This window comes from Rissa tridactyla, chromosome 3 (assembly GCF_028500815.1).
Source record: "Rissa tridactyla isolate bRisTri1 chromosome 3, bRisTri1.patW.cur.20221130, whole genome shotgun sequence".
NCBI lineage: Eukaryota > Metazoa > Chordata > Aves > Charadriiformes > Laridae > Rissa > Rissa tridactyla.
This window is the reverse complement of record NC_071468.1, coordinates 39,130,395-39,152,221: the sequence shown is the minus strand read 5'-3', so window position 1 is coordinate 39,152,221 and position 21,827 is coordinate 39,130,395. Positions and strand designations below refer to the sequence as shown.

The window sequence follows — 21,827 nt, the reverse complement described above, 5'->3', positions numbered from 1 at the left end:
TGAAATGCCGCTTTTCCTTTCAGATCACTGCTGGGTGTAAAGTCAGAAACATACAGTGTACTCTCTGCTACCGATGACAGCTTCTGTGTTTAAGGGACGGAGAAGAGAGTGTTCAGTGTACGCCATCGCGTGCCCCGTTTCTGGTATTTCTGTTCCTGACTACGATTTGCCACCACTCCTGGACAAAGTGAGCAGTTTTACAATGCGAGCTGTAGCCACAACTGGCAGAAATCATCCCATTGCAGTACTTCCTGCACTGACGACAAATGCCCACACGGCGACCCACTCTGCATCTAACAGGGTAAAAGGCAACGATGAGAGAAAAGCTGGAAGTTCCAGTCGGCAACACTTTGTCAAACTAGCCAGCCCTCACATCCGACAGCTCAACCCTGCACTTCAAGGAATCGCTTGGACTGCCTGAGACAACACAGTATATTCTAAATAGCTCCACCTCGTCTCTTCCCGTTCCCTGTGCTGAGCAAGTATTCGTTCCTTCTAGATCCACGTGAAGATACTCGGGGTTTTATGGTGAGAACAAAAGCAGTAACCGTTACTTATTTCCAGGGACTCGGATGGTCGGGATAATTGAATCCACGTGTAAAGACCTTTGCCCAGCCCTCTAAGTTGCAGTGCTAGCCAACAACGGCAGAAGGAAGCAGCCCCTCAACAGCAGTCTCCATAGAATCAGCTTATTTTCTTGCCTCCCGCCTCGTCAAAACTTGCTAAAGCGATATATTATTAGCAACACGCCATGCTTCAAAACTAAAGTCAAGAAATACTAGTCTGCGTAAACTTTCCTTTTATGCTTACAAATCTACGAACAAGAAAGCAGTAAGCAGTTTGTCCTAAATTCAGTGAGGGCCCACAAGCCAAAACCAGGCGCTTACATCTAAATCAGTACCCACCAGCTATAACGAAAGCAGAAACACCTTCACTGCACTGCTACGGGAATGACTGCGGAAGCTTTGTGACCTGCTGCCTTCTTCCCATCCCAAATTTTCCATTGACTCCCATGAGGGATTTGCGTATTCCCAAGTCCAGCCCCGTCTTCTCTACAGTGTTGTCCTGAATCCCAAAGCCGAGATGAGCTGAATAAGTGAATGCATCTAAGGTCTCTTCTTGTTCCTGTCTCTAGTGAGGGACTGGCGGGTGCTGTTGAAACCCAACTGCTTGCTCTCCTGTTTGGATCTCAACAGGTCCCATTTTAGAAACATCCTCAATTTTAGAAACATCCTGCTGAAGAAACAGCACGTTTAGCAGCTATAAAAACGACATCATCTTTAAAATCCACCTTGTGAGAAACCGGTTTTCTCCTTCATTCCTGCCCAGGATTCTTTAATTCTGGACAATATTTTCGCCAGAAAATTTGGTCTTCGACGCACATTTCCTGCTTTAGCTTGTTTTCTTACTGGAGTTAATGGCTTTGGTCTTGAGACTGTAAAGCAAGAGGGGAAAAATTTCAGCCTGGTGGCATCCAAGTGACAGGGAATTCTCCCCTCTATTTCCCCCCGCTAAAAGTTACCTTCTCTTGAGGCCAATGCAGGCAAATGGTAAAGCTTGGCTCTCTCTACGGCCAGCTGCCTTTCAATTCGTGGAAGGATCTTGCCATATTGGGCTAATAGAGAATTTCTGGCAACTGCTCTGTCGGTCAAGCGATGATCGCCGTCGTTCTGATGAAGGAAAAGCGCAAAGCAAAAGCTTAACTAATTACAAGAAGTTCATTGCACAGACCTCTCCGGGCTATTTCGCATTAGTGAGCAGATTTCCTCTACGGGTGTGGGAAAACACCTCCACTGCACAGAACAGCGGCAAGTTCTACCCATCCGCACACACCGATTTCACCTGGTACTTGTAGCAAAGTGGAAGGAAGACTGGAATAGCAACAGAGCCTACAACTTGAAGTTAAAACAATGCTGGCACTCTGCAGAACCTTCTTCTGATACACCTGTTATCACCTGCAATTTTCTGATATCACCTGCAATTTGCAAACGACTTACTACATAGCAGGCTTTCCCTTGTTCTTCCTGAAACGCCAGTGCCCTGAATATACGGGACAACTGGAAATTACCCTGGACAACATGATGTGAAGATTAAAACAAGCAAGAAAAAGCGACCTACGCACACCACCTGGCCACATGACAGTTTTCAAATGCAGGACCTACGACTTCCAAAACCACCTTAGAAGTTTGATTCACTGGAAAACTATGATTCCAGAAAACAGCAAACGCGTCACAAATCCAGAACACAAGTTCATGTAACACAAAATGTAATCTGGCTATTTTGAGAAATAGAGGTTAGACAAGAATTTTTGTCATAAAAGCCGTGAAATGAAAGTTGTGGAATTGGAGAGCACACTGTAACTCGCAGAAATTAAAAAAACAAAGAAAACCCACACAAATTTAACCTGTGGATTGGCACCTAGCCTGCTCTCAGCTAGAAAAATACAGTTGCGTGCAAGACACAAGCGATGACGTACAACCTACTCGTCATCCCACAGGAAGGAGTGACACAAACAACTTCCAGTAATCTAAGCCACGCATAACATACGTATCTCAATAACGGAATGGTAAGATTGGCTGATGGGAAAGATACATGTTTATTCCTCAGATGCAAACAAACTGTTCTCAGTGGGGTCAACAGTGGTGTGTAACATTTAATTTATAGCTTCATAGAGTAGCTTTGGAGTAGTGACGTATATTGGTCAACATTTAGCTTCAGCTGTAACCAAAGGTGTAGAAACTTGTTCCGAGTGTTTCAAAGACTGGTATGAAAAAAACAAAGCAGGATTTTTATTGAGTACTATCAAAACCAGTTAGTAACACCCAGCAGAAACGTGCACGCTTGACAGAACAGAACTTTCACGCTTACCATAAGATTTACATTCATGGATTGATTCAGCTCTAGTGCTGCAATGTAGTTGGCACGCTGCAGATGGTGAACTAAAAGGAATTCTTGATTCTGAACACCAGCACTGGTCCTTAAAAACTTCTCCAAACACTCCTATGAGAAAAAAAAATCATTCCAAAAATCTGTTATGGCTCTGCCTTTTCTCTTTTCAAAGAGACGATGAACATTTTTCCTTGCTCCCACTTACTTGTTCGGTGTCTGTGAAAGGCAGCTTCAGCAAGTCTTCCATCAGGCCCATCTCACGGCACATTTCGTACATGTGTTTTAAGAGGTCTTCTAAGTTTGCCTGAGCGGCATGTTGGTGCAACAGACCCCAAGCCTCCACCATGCACCTGTAATTAATTTTTCAGACGTAAAGGGATGTTAATAGCATAACCAAAGAGATGCCCCAAGAGTCTTGTACTCAAAGTTTAAAGGAAACTTAGGGGATGATGATTTCTATTCTTTGTTCTCCATTTTCACAAGATTTGCGTGACAAAATGGTGGGGTATATTTCTTTACCTATTGGAGAGCAACACAGTGAGGAGAAGCTGCACTTCCCCGCTGCTTGCCGTGGGTGGCCTCATCAGCTGGATGTATCTGAGGGCTTGCCCACGCTCCCCTTGGCACAGGAGGGACTGAATAATTCTCTTGTGCTGCCATGACGCGGTTTTGATTGTAGCGGGATGAAAGAGCAGGGCCAGTGAATTCTGTACAAGTTAGAGATCGGGTTTTAAAATCATTTTCTAGATTATAGCTTTGTACTGCAATGTATGTCTAACTCAACTCTACCATACTTACTTCGTAATCATTGTGATCTAGAAGCCAAAAACCTTCAACAAGCTTAACAAGTCCCCAAGGCATGCCAAAGGCAGTTGCAAAGGAGTCGATTGAAGTTTCTGTCTCACTCGGAAAGGAACGCTTGATATCCAGCAGCAAGTAAATTGTCTGACATCAGGTATCTCATTAAGGCTAATCAGTTTGTAAGACCAAAACTTTATCACATTACCTTTAGAAAAACATAATGAAGTAAGAATATAAAAGTGGTAGGAAGCAGAAAATACATTCAAAACACTGGAGCATCCAATGCTCAATTATTACAGCAAATAAATTCCACAGTTGGGTTTTTCCCTCATGTCCAGCGTCTATAAAACAGTGTAAATTGTGGCATCCTTACAGTACAGCTCAGCTCCGAATGATTAAAACTGGATTTAAACCAGTATGCGGGTCACTCATTGGTAGCGTCATTTTCTCTTTCTGACGTCCGTTTTTAGAGACATCATCTAACAAGACAGCTCTGGGCTATAAGCGTTTCTAAGCCCCTTGCTCTCTAGGCTCCCCTCGCGGGTTAGGCAACAAACAGCAAAAGCAAGGCTGTGTATTTCAGCAGCTTAAAAATTAAGTTTCTGCCCCATGACTTTTCTCTTCTCCCTGTTGCTTATTCCGTGTGCCTGCACTTTCAACGGAACCAAAGCAAGCACTGTGAGCTGCGCTGGAAAACCCGTGATTTCAGCAAAAATCCGGTACTGGTAAACCACTCTTAGAAATCCTTTTGCTCTGAAACAGAAATTGTTTTATAACCCATCATGGGTGTTTTAGAAAATTTTAAACGGTGTTTAAATTTGGAGAAAAACTAAGGACATTTTATATCTTCAACCCTTATTACTAAAACTGTTTTCTCCCTATCGGAGAAGACTTTTGCAACAAAACGTTTAAGAAAAAAGTCATCAAAAATCCACAGTACAAAGAAATAAAACAGTGCTTCTGTCTACAACTTAACGCTAAACTAAATGTTTTCACTTGCATCGTCTTTGAAGCATAAATGAAAAAATGTCATGAAACAGGTCGGCGACCAACACTGAAGAACATTTATGTGCATCCCCTGAAGGTGTAATCAAAATAACTAGAAAGGATACAATTGCGTGTTTGCAGTTTTCTTCAATGTTTTCTAGCAAATAGAGATCCAGCAGTGCCTGAAATGAAAAATTAAAAGTTCTGAAAAAACGCCTGTCTTCCCTAAATCATTGGCTTTTGGGTGGGGTTTGGCGGGGAGGGCGGCCGTTTGTTGTTGTTCTCAGTGAACAGGACACTCACATGCAAACTGGCAGGCGGGTATTTCCCAGTTCCTCCTGCATCTCTCCGCCACAGCTTCTCCACTTGGTCTCCTAACTGGGAAACCATTCCATCAACCATCAAGCAGTCCGAGTCCCATCTTCCTCTGGAACAAAAGGTAGCAAGGATTTGGACAGAGTTAAACACTAATTCCTGCCTCCCAGTGTGACGGCTTTCCTCCAGTCTTCTGCTGACTGCAGCCCTGCCCTTTAATCTCCCGATGGCACAAAGCAGAAAAAGGACACTAGAGGCTCTGTGCTTCGAAGGAACACACGAGCCTGTATGTAAGTTACTTGAGAAGTAAGCCAAGGAAGATGAACTTTGAAGTCAATACCTCCTACCCTGCAGCTTCCACCTTAACTCACCTTGCAGCCTCTTGGTCACAGTGCCATCGCCGAAGCTTGGTCAGGTCTTTATTCAGTTTTCAGTACAATTTCCAAAGAAAAACCTATTATCGGCTAATCCAAGGCATGCCGCCTACGTGCTAGGCAGCTAGTCCAGGAAAGAGAGCTGACGTTAGCAAGTGACTTCTATCCGACAGCCAGGAGAGTGCGAGGCGTGCCAACTCCATGTAACTCCAACCATCTTACGAAATCACACCACGTACTTGTGAGAAGGGGACTTAGGCCAATACAGTTATGACCCTCTATTGGTCATGTGGTCATAATCGGTCATATGGAGGTGACTGATCCTGTCCTAATCACATGGCCTTTTTCAGTAGTCAGAAATTATACACATTAGCCAATGAATAAAGTAGACTACTGAAAAATGATGATACCAACCAGTGGTACTAAGCAGAGGTAGATATCAACGTTTTAACACAGGAAAGTAACCTCTCTGTTCAACAGAACACACGTGTCACTGAAGTCAAGAGTATTGCTGGCAGCGGCATTACGCATAGCCCATGCAACTGTTGAGATAAAAGCCATTCCCTTCCACTTCTGAATTTGCCGTGGAAGTGTTCTAGAGTCTTCCTCTAGCTCTTACCTTGATAAACGCTCAAGTTTCTGTCGGTGACCAGTATAGTAGCTCTCAATCAGAGGATAATTGTAGAAAGGTCTCGACAAACGTGTATCGTCATCTACAGGCAACAAAGTAGAAGCAAGTTAAAGCAGTCATATCACACTTGTAAAGGAAAATTTTTGCCTAAAGAGACAGAAGATCGTACAAGCTAAGCATCAAGAAGCCTCCAACTCTGAAAGAAGCCAATCCTCTTTCTGCCTTTGCTAAAAGAGCTCTAAGAGACAAGACTCAATTCCTTCTTGCCCCAAGTGCCGTTTCAAGGTTACAGTTCACGCAGCATTCACAACATGTAGGGTAAGCTGAAGTTCACTATAAAAAAAACCACCCAGTTCTCAAAGGGAATGGTTTCTAAACATGCCGCGTGAGCATCTGTGAGACAATTAAGGCTGACAATGGAATTTATAATCCATCCAACTAAAGAAGGATTTCCAAGGTGTACTTTCTCCTCAAGCAACTGATAGAAAGTTCAAAACATGCAGGTAATGCTCTCACTGTAAAAACAAGCATTCCGGTACTTGTTGTTTAATAGTACTTTGTTTAAAATCTCAAGTAGTTCAAGCTGTGGACACAAGCAGCGCCTTGACGTCAGGGGTCCATTGCTATCCCTAAAATCCACCCAGGAAAGAAACTGCCTGCCTCATTCTACGCTGTGTACCTGACAACCCAGCAAAATCTCAACTTCACCCACAGAACTTCAGCACACCCTGCCACTGAACCAGCACGACTTCTTCCTGACGAAACCGTTACAAAAACATGGCTAAGCACACGTTCGTGGGAGTCACTCACTGGATGGTCGCCTTGTTACAAACGTATGACAGGTCACGCTTACCTAAACCCTCTGGAAGGAGACCGGATCGACAGAACCAGATGACCACTCGTGCATACAAAGAAATGAGGCCGGTTACCGCTTGCTTATTTGTCACGTCTGCAAAACCTGAAAAAAGGCAGGAGATGATTAGCGTTATGCAATTCTGTTCATTTTCACAAAACTCCCTTCATCCTACTAAACCAAAAGTATAAAAATAGCACATTAGAAATCTTTGTCTTTGCGTTTTTCATGCTGTATCGCTTTCTTATTTGAAGGAAAAACCCACTATCACCACCAAAACAAAAAGCAACCCCTATAAAGAACTAAACTCACTAAAGGCTAAAATAAAAAAAAAAAACAAAAAACCCAAAGCCTGAACTACTAAATGCACGCAGGAATAAGACATCTGTTTCTCACGTAGCAGAGATTCTTCTGATAGCAAAGGGATATTCTTTTCTTTTCTCAATAGGCCAAGAACCATTTCTAAGAGAAAAAGCTGTAGAAACTCAAGTAACTTACTTTGCATGTTACTCGTTTACGCTTCCTTCGTATTGTTTAGCAATTTGCAACACGGTGTCTGCATGCAACTAGAACTTGCTAGCTAAGAATTCAAAGGAATAGTTTTCAGCAATACCACATTCGGTTGCTGTAATTTCAGCCCAGTTGCCTACAAAGCTTCTCTCTGAATGTAGCCTCCCCCACCCCCTTGCATGAGCTCCACCATAAACTGTTGCCCTGAACTCAATGCGTGTTTTGTGGTGGTCCCAAGCGCTCAGCTTTAAGCCCCTTCTCCCAGCTAAATGTGACTGTCTTCCAATCCTCAAAAACAACAAAAGCCCATGTTGCCACAATTCCAAATCTTAATAAAACATACCAAAGATTTTGTAGCACTACTACAAACCTTTTTCAGTAAGCTCTTGTGCTTCTGTGAGAAAACAGTTTAAGACCGTGCTAAGGTTGCTCAAAAGCAACTGGCAGCGCTGGAGAGACCGTAATGTCTGGGGGTCAATGAAGTTGCAAGAGCCATCAAACAGCGGAACACCTTTTCAAGAATAAATATTAAATCGTTAGCCGACAGAGCAATTCCAGAGTTTCAAGGCGCACTTCAAGGACCGCGTGCAATATCCTATAGCGGCGTATTACTGAGGAAGCTCAATCAGAAAGAACGACTTTAGGTTTGCAGAATGACTACGCTAGTACTCACAGATTTGGTCAAATTCTTCCTTTGTAGAGATCACTTGGTTCCATGTCCACTCAAGAACAAACCGTAAATTACCAGCAGACCTTGGCTGCTCTTTAAACAAAGAGAACAAAAAAGAAATGAATCAACAGGCTCCAACTCAAAGAGGTACCACGTAAAAAAACAACGTTCCAAGTATTACCTTCAGATATCCAATGTTTAATGCATCCAGTCAGAAGTCCCACAGAACCTGTCTGGACAGCAGCTGACAATACTGCTTCCAGCTGCTCCTCCTAAACGTAACAGACAAACTCAAATGAGAATCTTACCTACTTGCACCATGTGAACCATCAACAGTAAATGTTTCTTTCTAACTGTATACTCATTCAGACATCACAAAGTCAATCAGGACACAGGCCAGGAACGCCACGTCCTTTCTCTTAATTCCAGCCACAGGCTGGACTGCCCACTGCTCTGAGGAACACATTAACACACTTTTCCTCTGACATTTCAACTTACTGCAGCCTAATTCTAATCTTTCTTCGCATGCCTCTGCATTACAGTCTTCACGTACTGAGTTCCAACTTACTACGTCCAGAAACATCCTCTGCTAATACGCGTTACACATCTGTGCATATAAGTTTGCCATCAGGAACGCAGGAAGGGGACAGGACAAACACAACTGTGCAACGTTTGCATGGAAACAGTGAAGCTACGGCCAAGCAGCTTTCTAGACTATGAAGACATGAAGCAGTTCTGACACCCAAAACAGTACGTTGGAATTTTGTAACGTGACAGAAAAGAAGCGAAACATTTACATCCTAATGGTTTAAATGTTAGGCTCTTCAAATACTGTATTATAGTGTAGTGGTAATCCTTACAAGGATAAATCACAGGTATGCACAGACGCGCGATATTAAGTAGTAGCTTATCTCAGCTGGTGTTCTCGTACTTCTCTCAGGTGAAAGGACCCTTCATAAGTTTTTACTTTGGTTTTTGGGATGGGATTTGTTTGGTTGGTTGGGTTTTTTTAAACACATTCAAAAGTATCTTTGCCCTCTAGGCAAAATCATGACATTCAAAGCGACTTCTACACATGTAGAACACACATGTGATATTGCCATCTTTTTCTGAAAACTGGTTTCAGACAAGGAAACACACCATTGGCCAGCTTGCCAAGAAATTTCTTTGAGCTACCACACTGTGCAGAAGCGTTCATGTCCTAACACACGTCCACAAATGTGGTGACGAATGCAGGAGACAGGAAGAGGAGGGCAGCGGGAAGGCTGCTCTCCCCTTCCTGCTGATTGCTCCAGGGAAAGGTTGGTGCATTGCAAATGGAAAACCTATGGCAGGGGGAGTGAAGTCACTGTGGTGGCATAAAGCACATAGAAGGTAGCGAGTGTCATGAGATAAAGGTGATTAAGGTGTTGCAGCTGCAAGAGGGCAGTCTCAGAGGAGCAAATTGGGCTACTGCAGCACAAGGCAGAGGCTACAGGGGTGAAGATCCGCCCGGAGAGGATGCAGAAAAGCCTACCGATGAAGGGAAAACGAGGGCAAGCCGTGAAGAAATTGCCAGGGAGAGCTGACAGCAGTAATCCTTTACCACAGCCCACTTCCGTGGAAGCAAATGATCACGTACAGTGCAGCAAGCCGACGTCTGCAAGAGCTCGCATCCCAGTGAGACGCCCCCATCGTCGGCTACTGCACTGAACCACTGCTTTGAGAAACTGACAGGGATGGGGGTTGCTCTGGGGGACACATGCGTTATGCTGGGCATGACCAGCACTGACTGCACGCTTCCTTGTGCGCATCTGTGTGTGGCACCGAATTAAGAGAGGGGTCTCTAAAGACAGATCTCTTAGGGCTGTTCCCAGTCAAAGTCACTACTTTGGATCTAAGGATACGATTACTTCTGCTAGCTCAGGTCAACACCTGTATTTCAAATTGGAGTATCGTGTCTTGTAGCCCCTCCAGCCCTGTCAGACCAGATGGATGTATTTCCCCCTTGATTCCCTCATAGGCACTCACCTGACTCAAACTGGATGGCTGGACATCAACTGGTCTTGGAGACAGCAAGCCAGCTACAAGACACCTATTGTAGCTATCCTGAATGGCTTCCCATATTGAAGGGCCAGATTTCTTCAAAAAATTCAAGGTCTGAAACATCAATCGAAAACCACAGATTAAGACAGCATTGTTATTCCGTCACTACGCTTCTGGATAACCTCTAAAAGGAAGAATCTAAATGTTCACTGACACCGTCAGACAGCCTGAACCACTAAGATGCTTTAGGTTAGCAATCTGCGTAATTAAGTCTTTTCTACCTTCTCTGTCTATACACAGGCCTTGCTCTTTCCCTCAACACTGACACAAAATACATTCTATATAAGCTAAGCTAACATGCAACTTCACGCTTTGGAAGATCCTTTCTATGCCTATTCGTATGGAAGCCGATTCATGTTGGAAACATTTAGTGAGCTGAAACTTCACTCAAAATTATCTGTCACAATCTGTGCCGTGGCTCAGAAGTTATAATTTGGCTGAGTTTGGGAGAAAACAAAATTTTCACTCCTCAAACAGTTATGTGATTTTTTCATTTTCTCCATTCCCTCCTTTTTCAAAAGAATTGGGGATCAAAACTCTAACTCAAGACTATGCAGGCAGTTCGACTGAGGGGCAATAAAGAAGTAACACCTTTCCCCGCCTTCTACAGTGGTTTTGTTCTTGCTCCTGGAGCAACGTTGCATTCCTTTCTAGACATTCAATCCCCGATCGTGCTTCAAGAGGAGACAATGGCAGTTGTACCGTCCCAAGAGGGGACCTAAAACATTACCATTTGCATACAACTGGCGACAGGATACAATTGCAACTATGCGTGTGGACGGGCAGGATGAGCGTGAAACAGTCCCTAACACGGAAAGCAGTGCAACAGAAAACTTAGAAAAGCTACATCTCCTGCCACTCGCAATAAGGATACAGTAAAAGATCACCTCCTTCTGGAAGCCGGTGCAAGTCATGTGAACGACTCCGGAGGTCAGCAAGCACGTACCATCTGCAGAAACAGGGAACGTTTGACAACCTTCCGTACTCTCACAGTTATGGCATGACCAGTTTACATTTTTTACACACCGGTATCTAGAAACATATAACTCAGTGCTTTGAGCTTCAGTTCACAGTCATTTCAGGCTATAACCAGCACCACTTCACCGCCTACATTACAAAAGCACCAAAACTCAGCCGGCTGTCAGATATGTTCCACAATAGTAAATACCTTGTCAGTACAACGTGATCAGAGTTGGGTTTGTGGGCAACTGGGTGTTTTTTTGGTTTGGTTTGGGTTTTGAATGACAAACAATGACTGAACAAGAGAACCAATGAATGGCATTTGACCTCATTTTAGGCTTATCACTCTCAAAAGCAGTGAAATACCTACCAAAGTTATAGTTGCCTGGATGAAAAAACTGCTCAGGTGGTGGATAAGAAGGAGGAACTCCCCGACTTAGACTCCGCTCATGGACCAGAATATCCAAAAGGAGCTTCGGAGAAGTCACGCTCACTACAGTATCCAGCGACCACAGTGCAAAATAGGGGCACTCATGAGGGAATTCTTCCGGCCTTAAAGAAAACAAGCACGTAAGCTAAATGCCGACATTCAAATGAATTATTGGCAGGCATATGGAAAACTACTGAAGAAAAATCTACCTTAGTGAATCTGGCATTTGAGCAGAATACCAGCGATTAATGTCAAATACACCCAGGTAAGTAGATGGTTTTCCCTGACCGTACGTATTCACTTGCCAACTGAAGACTGAGACACTGGTGTCAGGAGACGTGACTGTAAAAGACAAGACATTGTTTCTGACTTGTAGAAAATACGATAGATCCGATATTTTTAAAACACCACTTTCTATTTTGGCTTCATTCTGTTCTGTCACTCGTGAAACACAACACTTCCTAAGAGTGATTACAGTACTTACGGAATAGCAAACATCTCTGTGATAAGTTTCAGTCACACTGCCCCTTTTTCTTGTCCCCTCGTCCAGATCACTGGTCAAGATACTAAAGAGAAGTGGCCCCAGCGCAGTGCCCTGGGGAACAGCACTTGTGACGGGCTACCATCTGGATGCAGATGCGGACATCGGTTTGAAGAAGGGAAAAAATTCTGGTCACATTCCTAAGCAATGGAGAGTTTGAACTTCTTGTACAAAGACGGCAGCTGGAGGAGTAAAACGACTGACCATCATCATACAAACGGCCCCACCATACATCGCGATAGCATGTCAGCAAGCATAAAATAAAACCCACTTTTTCCCTTAAAGAAGTCCCACATAACTTAAGCATCCATTTTTTCTTCGTAAATAATCCCAACAATCTAGTCTATGCAGATAGGCAAGACTTTCAGACTGTGGGGACAGAACAGCATTCGTTGCTTAGGTTCCAAAAGCACTTCTTTTAAAATCACCAAACACGGACATCAGAACAAACCTTCATTTACGCTATCCTCTCCGTCAACGTCGCTGCGGAATTTTTCGACAGTCTGGCAGCTGATTAATTTAGTACTCATCTGGCCTCTCAAGGGAAAGACTCCACCCGTGAGATCTAAACTGAACTTTTCGCCACAGTATTCCAAACCCTGGGGGAAAAAATCAGAGAAGAGAGCAAAGGTCATTCTAAGATAAAAACATACATTATGGCTAAATATGAAAGACAGTCTAACAGAATAGGCTTATTATACTGTGTATTTCGCATGAGCCTATTTCTGATGGTAAATAGAAACTATGCCTGACATGCAGGAGAATGCAGTGTCAAATCGTAATGGGTAAGTTTGGCTGTAAAGGCTTTGCACTTTTTCAAAATTTAGAATTTCCCTAACATTATTCAGATCTAAACATGTTTTGCAGAATTCCTTGCGACATCCAAGAATGTTCTTTGTAAAAATAAATATATCGCTACAAAGAGATATCTAAAGTGATGCAACACACATGCATGCAAAGCTCTTTGCTCCATGTCTTGATTGCAGAACTGATGAAGTTAGAGAAGCCCCAGCATTAGAGCAGCTAAAGCTGTCAAGAGGTATTTTCTATGGGCACACCACCAGAGTGACCGTGCACCCCTCTCTAGTTACTGTGAGAACTTCATACTGATTAGCAATCTTCTTTCAAGCCACGTAAGCTATGACAGCTCCTCCTCTCATCTTGTCAGAGACTAACGGGTGAAATATCCCTCAGCTCCTTCACCAAGCACAGCCAACAGCAAAAGGGAAAACCAGAAAGGACACGGGATGCACGTGGCCAAGGCTTTTAGCATCACGAATTACTACACAGTAAACAAACTAATTTTGAGATACACAGAAACCCCGGCACGATTGTGGTGAACCTCTGATAGCGCCATTTTTTAAGTAAGCGTGAAGTGAAATACCGTCTTTCCAAATACAGCATTCATTCAAACTGTCTACCATACAACACATGAATGGGTGTACTGGGGACAAATAGCAGCTCTATAATTAAAAAAAAAAAAAAAAAGAGGGAAAAAGAAACCCAACCCACACAACCCATAAACTGATAACGCCACATTCTACCCAAGTTTCCTAAACTTGCAGAGCTCTGAAACGAACTGGCATGAAACCACACATTCCCGTATGATCTCATAGGATACATCTAATTCACCTAATCTGAGAAGAGGCGAGCTTTCTCTTAATGATTCCAGGAAGTGTTACAAATAAATATGAAGGTTGTCTAAAAAGAAAAATTAAATAATTAAAAAAAGTCTTTCATAACTAAAAAGAAAATGCTTCTGAAGCAAAGCAGTGCATTTTAAACTTTCCACGCCGGGCAAAGTCATTCTAAGGAACTCCATTGTATGGCAGATGTTAAGTAATGACTCCATTGACTAGCAAAACACAAAAACAAGTTTTCAAACGAGATGCACTGGTCAAACTCTGGTATCAAAGTAGAGAGTGTATACTCTGCCCATCCGCAAGCATTGTGCAGAACGAGGGTAAAGATGCGCTCTACGATCGTGATTTGATGCACCAGATTTAGCAACTGCTGCGACAGTACAAAAAAGGTCTTTGGAAGCATTACTTAAACATACCTTTCTGTTTAATTACTTAAGCCGACTTAAACCAACCTTGAAGGCAATGGAGACAAGAGTTTGACACGCGTATAGAAAAACACAGTACCACATGTTCCATAAGTCCTATTTGTGACTTTTACCATGACACACAGTCAAAGAGGCACTGCTTCATAGCCTCAAACCTAATTCCTGGAACAAAAAGCACTGCTGTATTGAAAAAGTCTTTTGAGCTCCTATGAACTCTATCCAATGAACAAGGATCAACAGTAGATTCCTCCTTCTTTACTCAAACTTGGCCTAGCAAACGGGAGACACTTAAATTTTCTACCCCTGAAGATGGACAAGAAACTTGACTCAGACAGCCATGCAGGCAGACAGTCATGTAGTACTAACCAATCTGTGACTACAAGGAAGTGTTCTGAGACTAAAAGCATCCGCTGTGGAGCACAGGTCCCGCACATCAACAAAGATAAAGAGATAGCATCCAGCACGCGATGAATCACTGGAAGATCCTTCTACTTGGTCACCGTGATAGATAATGCATTTTAAAGAAACACCACCTTTTCCGAACACCTAACCTCTCTCTATGCAAAAGCAACAGTGGCAAATGAGGAAGCACCTTTCCTACACATAAGCAAAACACTCAAAATCTAAATTAATCCAAAAAAATCAAAAGGCACAGTCCCTACAAAAACCAGAGTACCACGATACAAGAGTCACCCCTGTTTCGTTCCATAGCTATTGAGAACATGCAAGAGAAAGTACCAAATCAGGAGGAAAGACTTGCTCTGAACTAAGATTACTGTCCCCTCAAAAAGATTTTGGAAGACTTCCAGGCGTGCAACTGAATGGAATTACACATCTAACAGATGCGCCTTGTCTCTGTTAGCTATCTGAGATACAAGGATACCTCACATCTGTATTTTAAACGCATCCTCTTGGAGCCAGATCTAACATTTAGGTACACTCTTCTGACCAAATTACATATTTTCCTGGCTTTAAGAGTAGATTGAATAGGTCACCCAGCCAAAAAGAAGAACAAGTTATCTTTACAGCTACTAAGTGTCAGGATCAACACTGAAGAGACACTCTAGGTGCATTTCATGTGAAAAGTCCGGCTGACAAAGCTCTAAGGGAAACCAAGAATATAAAACTGAAGATCAGCAAAGAATAGAGTATGACTGTATTTTAAGAAAGGGAGAGAGACAGAAGCTTATTCAAGTCCGAAGCTTGGTTAAACCAAGCGATTCAAGGCCCAATCTTCTCTTCCTACATGCCATTCATTTGGTATTTCAGAATAATTTTATTTGCAAAAGCCGCGTCCTCTTCAGGAATTTCATTTATACGGGCTCTTTGCAGATGAATCTAGCTGGAACACACGACACTGCAGTATAAAATGGTACGCCTTCTTTCCAAAAGGTATGGACAAAGGCCGTGCCCAAGAAGACTCAGCAAAACATTATTATTTTTTCAGCCAGCTCTGAAGTTTGATGGTAAATCTCACCCCTGTAACTCAACTGATACTCCCTTAGAGAAAATTACTATTGTCTGCTTTTCCCACGCATGCACCTCTTACCTCATACATGACTTGTCCTGAGGCCACGCGTTTTCTGTCACCAAACGCTAACTGCAGCAGGTGTAAACTCACCACATCACCTTCACTGAAAAAGGGATAAATTATGAAATTTGGTTACAAAGCTGCTTTATAGTCCTCATTGTCGTGTTAGTAGACCTAGACGTTTTCTTAATAGCATGCTCCTGCTGAAAAGAACACCACCTCTTCCCAAAACATGATCATCGGCCACATTTAGCCACTGAAACATGAAGGAGGGCGTTTTGACACTAACAGCTTCAGGGGCAAAAGCCAACCGTACAATTGGAAAGCTGTAATATGTTGTATGGACTAAGAATTGTTGGAAATAGTTCTTCACAATGAAGAGTTCTCCATCAAAACTGCTTTGAAGTCAAATTTTAAAAGACTGCCACTCTACCAACAGCTGAGCTGATGGAATCGCTTGCTGATGCAGAAAGAGAGATCTCTCTGCCCTTCCCTTACCACCAAAGTTCCCCTCCCCCTCTTGCACACTCTGCACCCTTCCAAGTCCGATTTGATTCAGCAGAACAGCAGGAACCCGCTGGCTTTTCTGCTGAATCGTTTTCTGCCAGGGGAGCTGCACTGGCTCACCAAGGCTCCACAGACTGCTGATGCTGGCACAAGGCCATCGGCAATACTGTCACCGCCGCCTTTAGGGGCGGCAGGCTGTTGTGTGGGCACGTCTGGTGTTCTAGATCTGCAGCCTCAACTGCTCCTAGTGGTATTTTAATACCACGGTGTGACTATCAAACAAATGATGAAGCGGTCATCGAGGAACAAAAGCAAACCATTTGAGAATGCGAGCAGAAGAATATGGCCACTGTTGCTTTGCCTTCTGACAGAAGGCAGGAACTAGTAGGTCCCTCTTCATGTCTGGTAAATCCTGTAAAAATTGCATTCTAAGTTTAACACCTTCCGTACCGGAAAGAATCGCAGACACACAACAAATACACATGTTCAACTGTATGGGAACAAATATCCTTAAAAAAAAAAAGAATTAATTCAGTGGCTGATAGTTAAAGTTTTTATTCACCTTTCCTGCGTAGACTGAACAGCCCACAAGTAGCAACAATTGCGAGGATCATTCTCAGGCTCTTGAAAAGTGACAGCATAGACAGGAATCCTCCCTCCTTCAAGCTGAGAGTGGTGCCTACAGGTTTAGGGGAAAAAAAAAGCAAAACGAAAAAGAAAACAAAAGGTGAGCCTAGTGGCCCAAACACAGGTAGTTTCTCGTTTCTTGGACTACGTCAAGCATTGTTCTTCCTGACTTCTGAACCTTATTTGTACCTCCACACTCTACTCTTGCCACCTAATTATTCCTCCACTGTCTATTTATGCATCCAACAGCTTCTGGGGAGTCAGAGCAGATCTGCTGAAGTGAATCCCGACCAGAAGTTAGCCAAATATTTCAGGTGAGATTGCTCTTTCGGCCAAAGCTGACATGCAGGAAAGAATACATTTTTCAGGCACAGGTCAGCTATTGAGTTTTCATGTCTCACTAGTTTCACCCTGGACACTTTAGAGAATATCGGCACCAAAATCACATCACTGACATACTTCAGCCTTTCAATGGATGCCCCAGTTGCAGTAACCGGTTCTGAAAACCCCAGGAAGCATGCTTTCCACAGTTCCTCAATCCACAGGCACAATAAGGAAAACAATCCTAGTCCACTGGGGAGAAGGCGGACCACTTGATCCAGGTATGACTGAAAAGTTATGTCAGAAGAGGATTTCTGAACGTGCCAAGATTATACTCATACTCATGTCAGTCCCTGAAAAAGTTCTCTTTACATCCACATACTTCCTTAAGCAACAAATCGAGAGCCCCACACCTCCAGGCATGGCCAAGTGTAAAGGCCTACTTACTCTCTCTTCAAAGTTTTCATATTCCAGAGCGACAGGTAGCCATCCGAGAAACCCACAACGAGCTGGTTGCTTCTGCTTATGTAGCACAGGGCTGATACTGCTGTTCCGGAAGCATTTTGTAATTGAAAACAGAGATGTCTCCCTTCGCTGGTCACAGTTTCTCTTCTTTGTGCAACTTCAGCAGGAATTCTAGTGACAACTTCTAGATCTACACACACAAAACCAAGCAATAAATAAATACATTATGCCATTTAGGCTGCATTTTAGGCACTGACGTGACAACCCCTATCATCTAATGCTACCGTGCCAGGCAAAATAGCCATTTATGCAACACTTTTTTTTGCCATTTCCATTATGTATGTCTTCAAAGAACATAAGAACTCTCGGATAAGACAAGTATTCTCACTCACGTTTGAAAGCTAGGTAAAAGTGTAACCTTCATAGACAAATTCTTCCTGGACTCTGAAAATCAGGAGTTTGGGCCTCATGATGAAACTGTTTGAAGTGGCACCAATTTCTGAAACTGCTGTTGTAATAGCCAAAACGGTGTATGCAATCTGAGTACACCTATTCGAGATTTCATTCATCCAAATGCATGGGTGTTGGTAAGTCGGGTTTATTTTAAAAAACAAGCCCAAAATTTGCCCCAAGTCAATTAACACAAGCAGAAGAGCATTCCCGGGAAACAGGGCTCCTCCAACACAACTTCCTACCAGGCGGCCGCACCGGCTCACGTGGCAAAATTCCTACACCTCTCTGGCAAGAATCATAGTGGCACAGGGATCTTGGTGGGAGGGGGCATTTACAACACTGGGAGGAGCAGTCAGACACTCCCAGGTTTAATCAGGTCAGGACTATACGATGTCAAACTGCCACCTGTAACCAGTCGTCAGAAATGTCTGACACAAGGGTCTTCAAAGTGGGATGCATACTGTTTCGTTAGAAGACAGAAGTTTTCTTGCGTTTAAATTCATGTGGAAAAACTGCAGGCTCACCCAATGCTTCGATATCATTCTGAGTGCAGGAGCAATCATCCAAACTAAGGTCAACCAGAAGGAGATGGCCAGCATCTGTAGCCACTGCTGCCACCCCAAAGAGCCATCGCAGACTCTGATGGAGGTGCTGAGTGCTCACGCTGGGTCCTCCGTGATTCGCTATGGGTTCTATAGCGGTTACCTACAGGAAAACTACAAGTTACTATTTGAGCTCTTTGACAAGCTCAATAGAAAAAGTAAATACAGGAGCATCAAAGCATTGTTTGCAATTAGATCAAGAAAAGAGACAAAGACAAAAAAGCCCCGTACAAAAACCTGTTACTGCCTTCCATTTACTAGATTTCCTGCGGGTAAGTGACTTAACTTCAACTTACATGGGGCATTCTATTAGTACAGCTTAGCAATTTCCATTTCCTACTTCGCAGTAATTAACTGGAGGAAAACACAGAAAATCAGTTATACGCAAGAAACTTTATCGTATTCAAGGGGCTTAAGACAGACAAACACAACTACATCGAGGTCTCCCACTGCTCACAGCCCACCAGCACCGCGATACAGTCTATGCCTTCTTTGACAAACGGGCGTTAGGATAAATCAGGGCTCGAGAGTCAGACGAGGCAGCGGCCAAGTTGCATGGGAGACACACCATTTCCATGGGAGTGAAAGGTATTTAGAAAGCGTTGAAGGGAGAGACCAGCTTAGTAAAATTCACACTAGTCCGCATTTAGAAGAAAAGTAACAGCCACATAAAGGAAAAGAAGCTTTAAATGCACACCAGCGCTTTCACGAATGTTGAGAAAAATGTTAAAAGCCAGCCTAAAGCAGCAGCTTCTCAGATAAAAAGGTGACTCCACCTAAAGGAGGAAGCGCACGCTGCTCTTTCACGTGCCCAGCAGTCTGCACGCAACTGTCTCACAAGGCGAAGACAGACCTTTCAGCACACGTTGCAGCACATCCCAGGACAACACTGACTGCTAGAGCAGAGACACGAGCACACGAAGACTCCTGCGCTAAAGCTGCACGTATTTCTCTCTCTCAGTGACCCCAATACGAATGCTTACTACTAGTCATCACACTGTAGCATTACAAACAAACAAAACTCCACCTGTATTCTAGCAAGTCAAACCAAAGCACCTGATGGAAAGCTGGCTAAGAAGTTAGTTAGCTAGTTGTTGCAGATTCTAAGATGATAAAAATGAATCTTCATGTTCTATTGACTTCCACCGATTCTTGTTTACATTAAGATAATGAGGCTAGGGGACACACATCATTTGAGTTTCTGGGTTACAGAAGACAGAAAACATCAGCAACATTACACCAGTGTGTCCCATCTACACAAACACACTAGTCAGAGAGCAGAGATTCAAGGACTGCAGGCTGAAAGGTGACCTCCCAACAATCTGTCAGATAACTCACTAGAGGCTCTTTTTTCCTCTCCTAAGTCAACAGAAAAATGTGTTCTCCTCAGCCTGCTTGCTAGGCTGAGATTCAAGGCAATGTGTCGAAGTCATTTACAGCACAACTATGGAATTCTGAGCCATTTTAAAGACGGTACTTCTGATGGAAATCAAGCAATTAGGGCCAAAAAAAGGTGCTTTTCAATGCCTTTTTGTGGAAGGAGAGAATCGGGTAACTTTGTGCTCTACAATAAAACCAGAAAACTTGTTTTACTCTCAGTAAACTCAAACAATAATGGCACATTAAGCCCAAGATTTTACAGCAACACCGTCTTGACTGGATACTCTCAAGTGACAGGATGTTAACGCACAATAGAAAAAATACCTCCTACAAAGAGACGCTCCAAAGCTTGTCCTAAAACAGGCCTACGCAGCACCTAACAACATCAAAGCTTCGTTTCTCCAATTAAAAAGTACCTACCCTCCCGGGAAGAACAACTGCTTTAACCACTCTTGAGAGTCCAAGGTCGTACAGACAGAGAACACTTCCCTCTGCGTCTTCCAACCCAACCAGCAGTCCAGTTCTCTTCTCCCAGGAAAACTCCTTCACCACACGAACAGTGGGAGGCTGTTCATTGACTCCACTGAAACGGTACGCAGAGAGCCGCTCTCCTGTCACAGAGTTCACCACCTCAAGGTGAGGACCACGTGCCAACCACGCCAGGCCGTTTCTCCCTGTGAGAGAAAAGAAAGAGGACTGAAGCAAATGTCCAACGGAAGACTGAAAACAGCTGAAAAAAAATCACAGTGCCTGCCCCTTTCCTTCAATAAACGTACCTAGCAGAGGAAGACCGACCTACCTCATTCTAGTCAATGATTCAAAATCACCCGTTGAAATCCCCAAGCAATCCCTCCTAAAATTAACCACCTTGGTATTTTGCATTTGTACTTGTCATTCCCGCACCGAAGAATCTGGGTTGTTTGGGATAAAGATTACAAGGTCCTGATCGACAGCCTTTATACCATATTCGCCTTGGTTTTGCTAGAAATGATCTAAACGCATATGGGAATACAAGTCTTGGAGCGTAGAGGAAGAATTGAAGGCATTTTGTTTCACTGAACTACTGCCAGCCCAAAGGAAGTATGAGCTCAATTCCTGCATTTACACTCAGGTAGATAGATTCTACCTGGTCTTAACAGAAGCCTAGACCTCCAGATAGGCACCCAGCTCTACTGTCACATCACCTGGAAAGTCCACTTCAAAGTTTAACTACACTCACGTTTTAATATTAGCATTTGTCATCGCTGAAGCACCCTTTTTGTTCTCTCTCTCTAAACAGGATGCCCCTTAACAGCACCAACCTGACACAGCTGATACGATGACCTGAGGCTTCAGGTAGCCTCCAGGCAAGAACAGCTTTATACCGAGACCAAATTTAAAGGAAAATGCTCACCTCCAGAAAACCTCCCGCACAGCACAGAGCCGAGGGTTCCCTCATCTTCCCCAAGTGCCTGAAGAGTCACCTCTGGAAACTGCAGCAGACTGCTCGTTACCTCAGCTGTTAGGTCTTGCATTCTTCACTGTAAATACAGGAAAAAATTGCACAACTAGACTCACGCCAGCCAGAAATATTCTTGAGAGTGACACAAGTTTCATCAGTATGCAGTGAAAAATCCCCTAGACGTCACCTCTAGCTCTTTTCCTTGCAAATAATGGCACTCGGGAGACTTTTTGCTCTCCCAGCAGAGCAAAAGGAGAATCCTTTGCTTTTCTGATGCCTGTGAGATCACCAACAAAAAGTGACCCAGACGTATCAACAGAGAAATAACAGGAAAAAGCCCAATACACTGAGTTCAAGTCTACTCACACAGGTTAGGAAGATGGGAG

At 43.4% G+C, this 21,827-nt stretch overlaps 1 protein-coding gene across 1 annotated transcript; it reads right to left on the bottom strand.

The window, feature by feature from the left end:
* Window positions 1-1,167: 1,167 nt before the first annotated feature.
* Window positions 1,168-21,535, bottom strand: LOC128907268 (protein ELYS-like). Its single transcript, XM_054195930.1, has 24 exons — window positions 21,394-21,535; window positions 20,421-20,674; window positions 18,543-18,723; window positions 17,548-17,755; window positions 16,715-16,831; window positions 15,664-15,748; window positions 12,498-12,645; window positions 11,715-11,847; window positions 11,446-11,627; window positions 11,003-11,064; window positions 10,041-10,169; window positions 8,212-8,302; window positions 8,034-8,123; window positions 7,731-7,871; window positions 6,851-6,955; window positions 5,986-6,079; window positions 4,981-5,104; window positions 4,803-4,859; window positions 3,688-3,834; window positions 3,409-3,596; window positions 3,095-3,239; window positions 2,869-3,000; window positions 1,523-1,670; window positions 1,168-1,435 (listed from the first exon to the last, which is right to left on the bottom strand). The coding sequence occupies exons 1-24, from the start codon at window positions 21,512-21,514 to the stop codon at window positions 1,281-1,283; spliced, it is 3,237 nt and encodes a 1,078-aa protein (XP_054051905.1). The 5' UTR covers window positions 21,515-21,535; the 3' UTR covers window positions 1,168-1,280.
* Window positions 21,536-21,827: the final 292 nt, after the last annotated feature.

Excerpts from the sequence above, each read along its gene's own strand:
- LOC128907268 (XM_054195930.1), bottom strand. The coding sequence starts at position 21,514 with ATGCAAGACCTAACAGCTGAGGTAACGAGCAGTCTGCTGCAGTTTCCA. Across the intron at positions 6,956-7,730 it reads ACAAGAGCTTACTGAAAAAG|GTTTTGCAGACGTGACAAAT; the intron begins GTTTGTAGTAGT and ends GCCTTTTTTCAG. Across the intron at positions 3,240-3,408 it reads ACTGTGTTGCTCTCCAATAG|GTGCATGGTGGAGGCTTGGG; the intron begins GTAAAGAAATAT and ends AATTAATTACAG.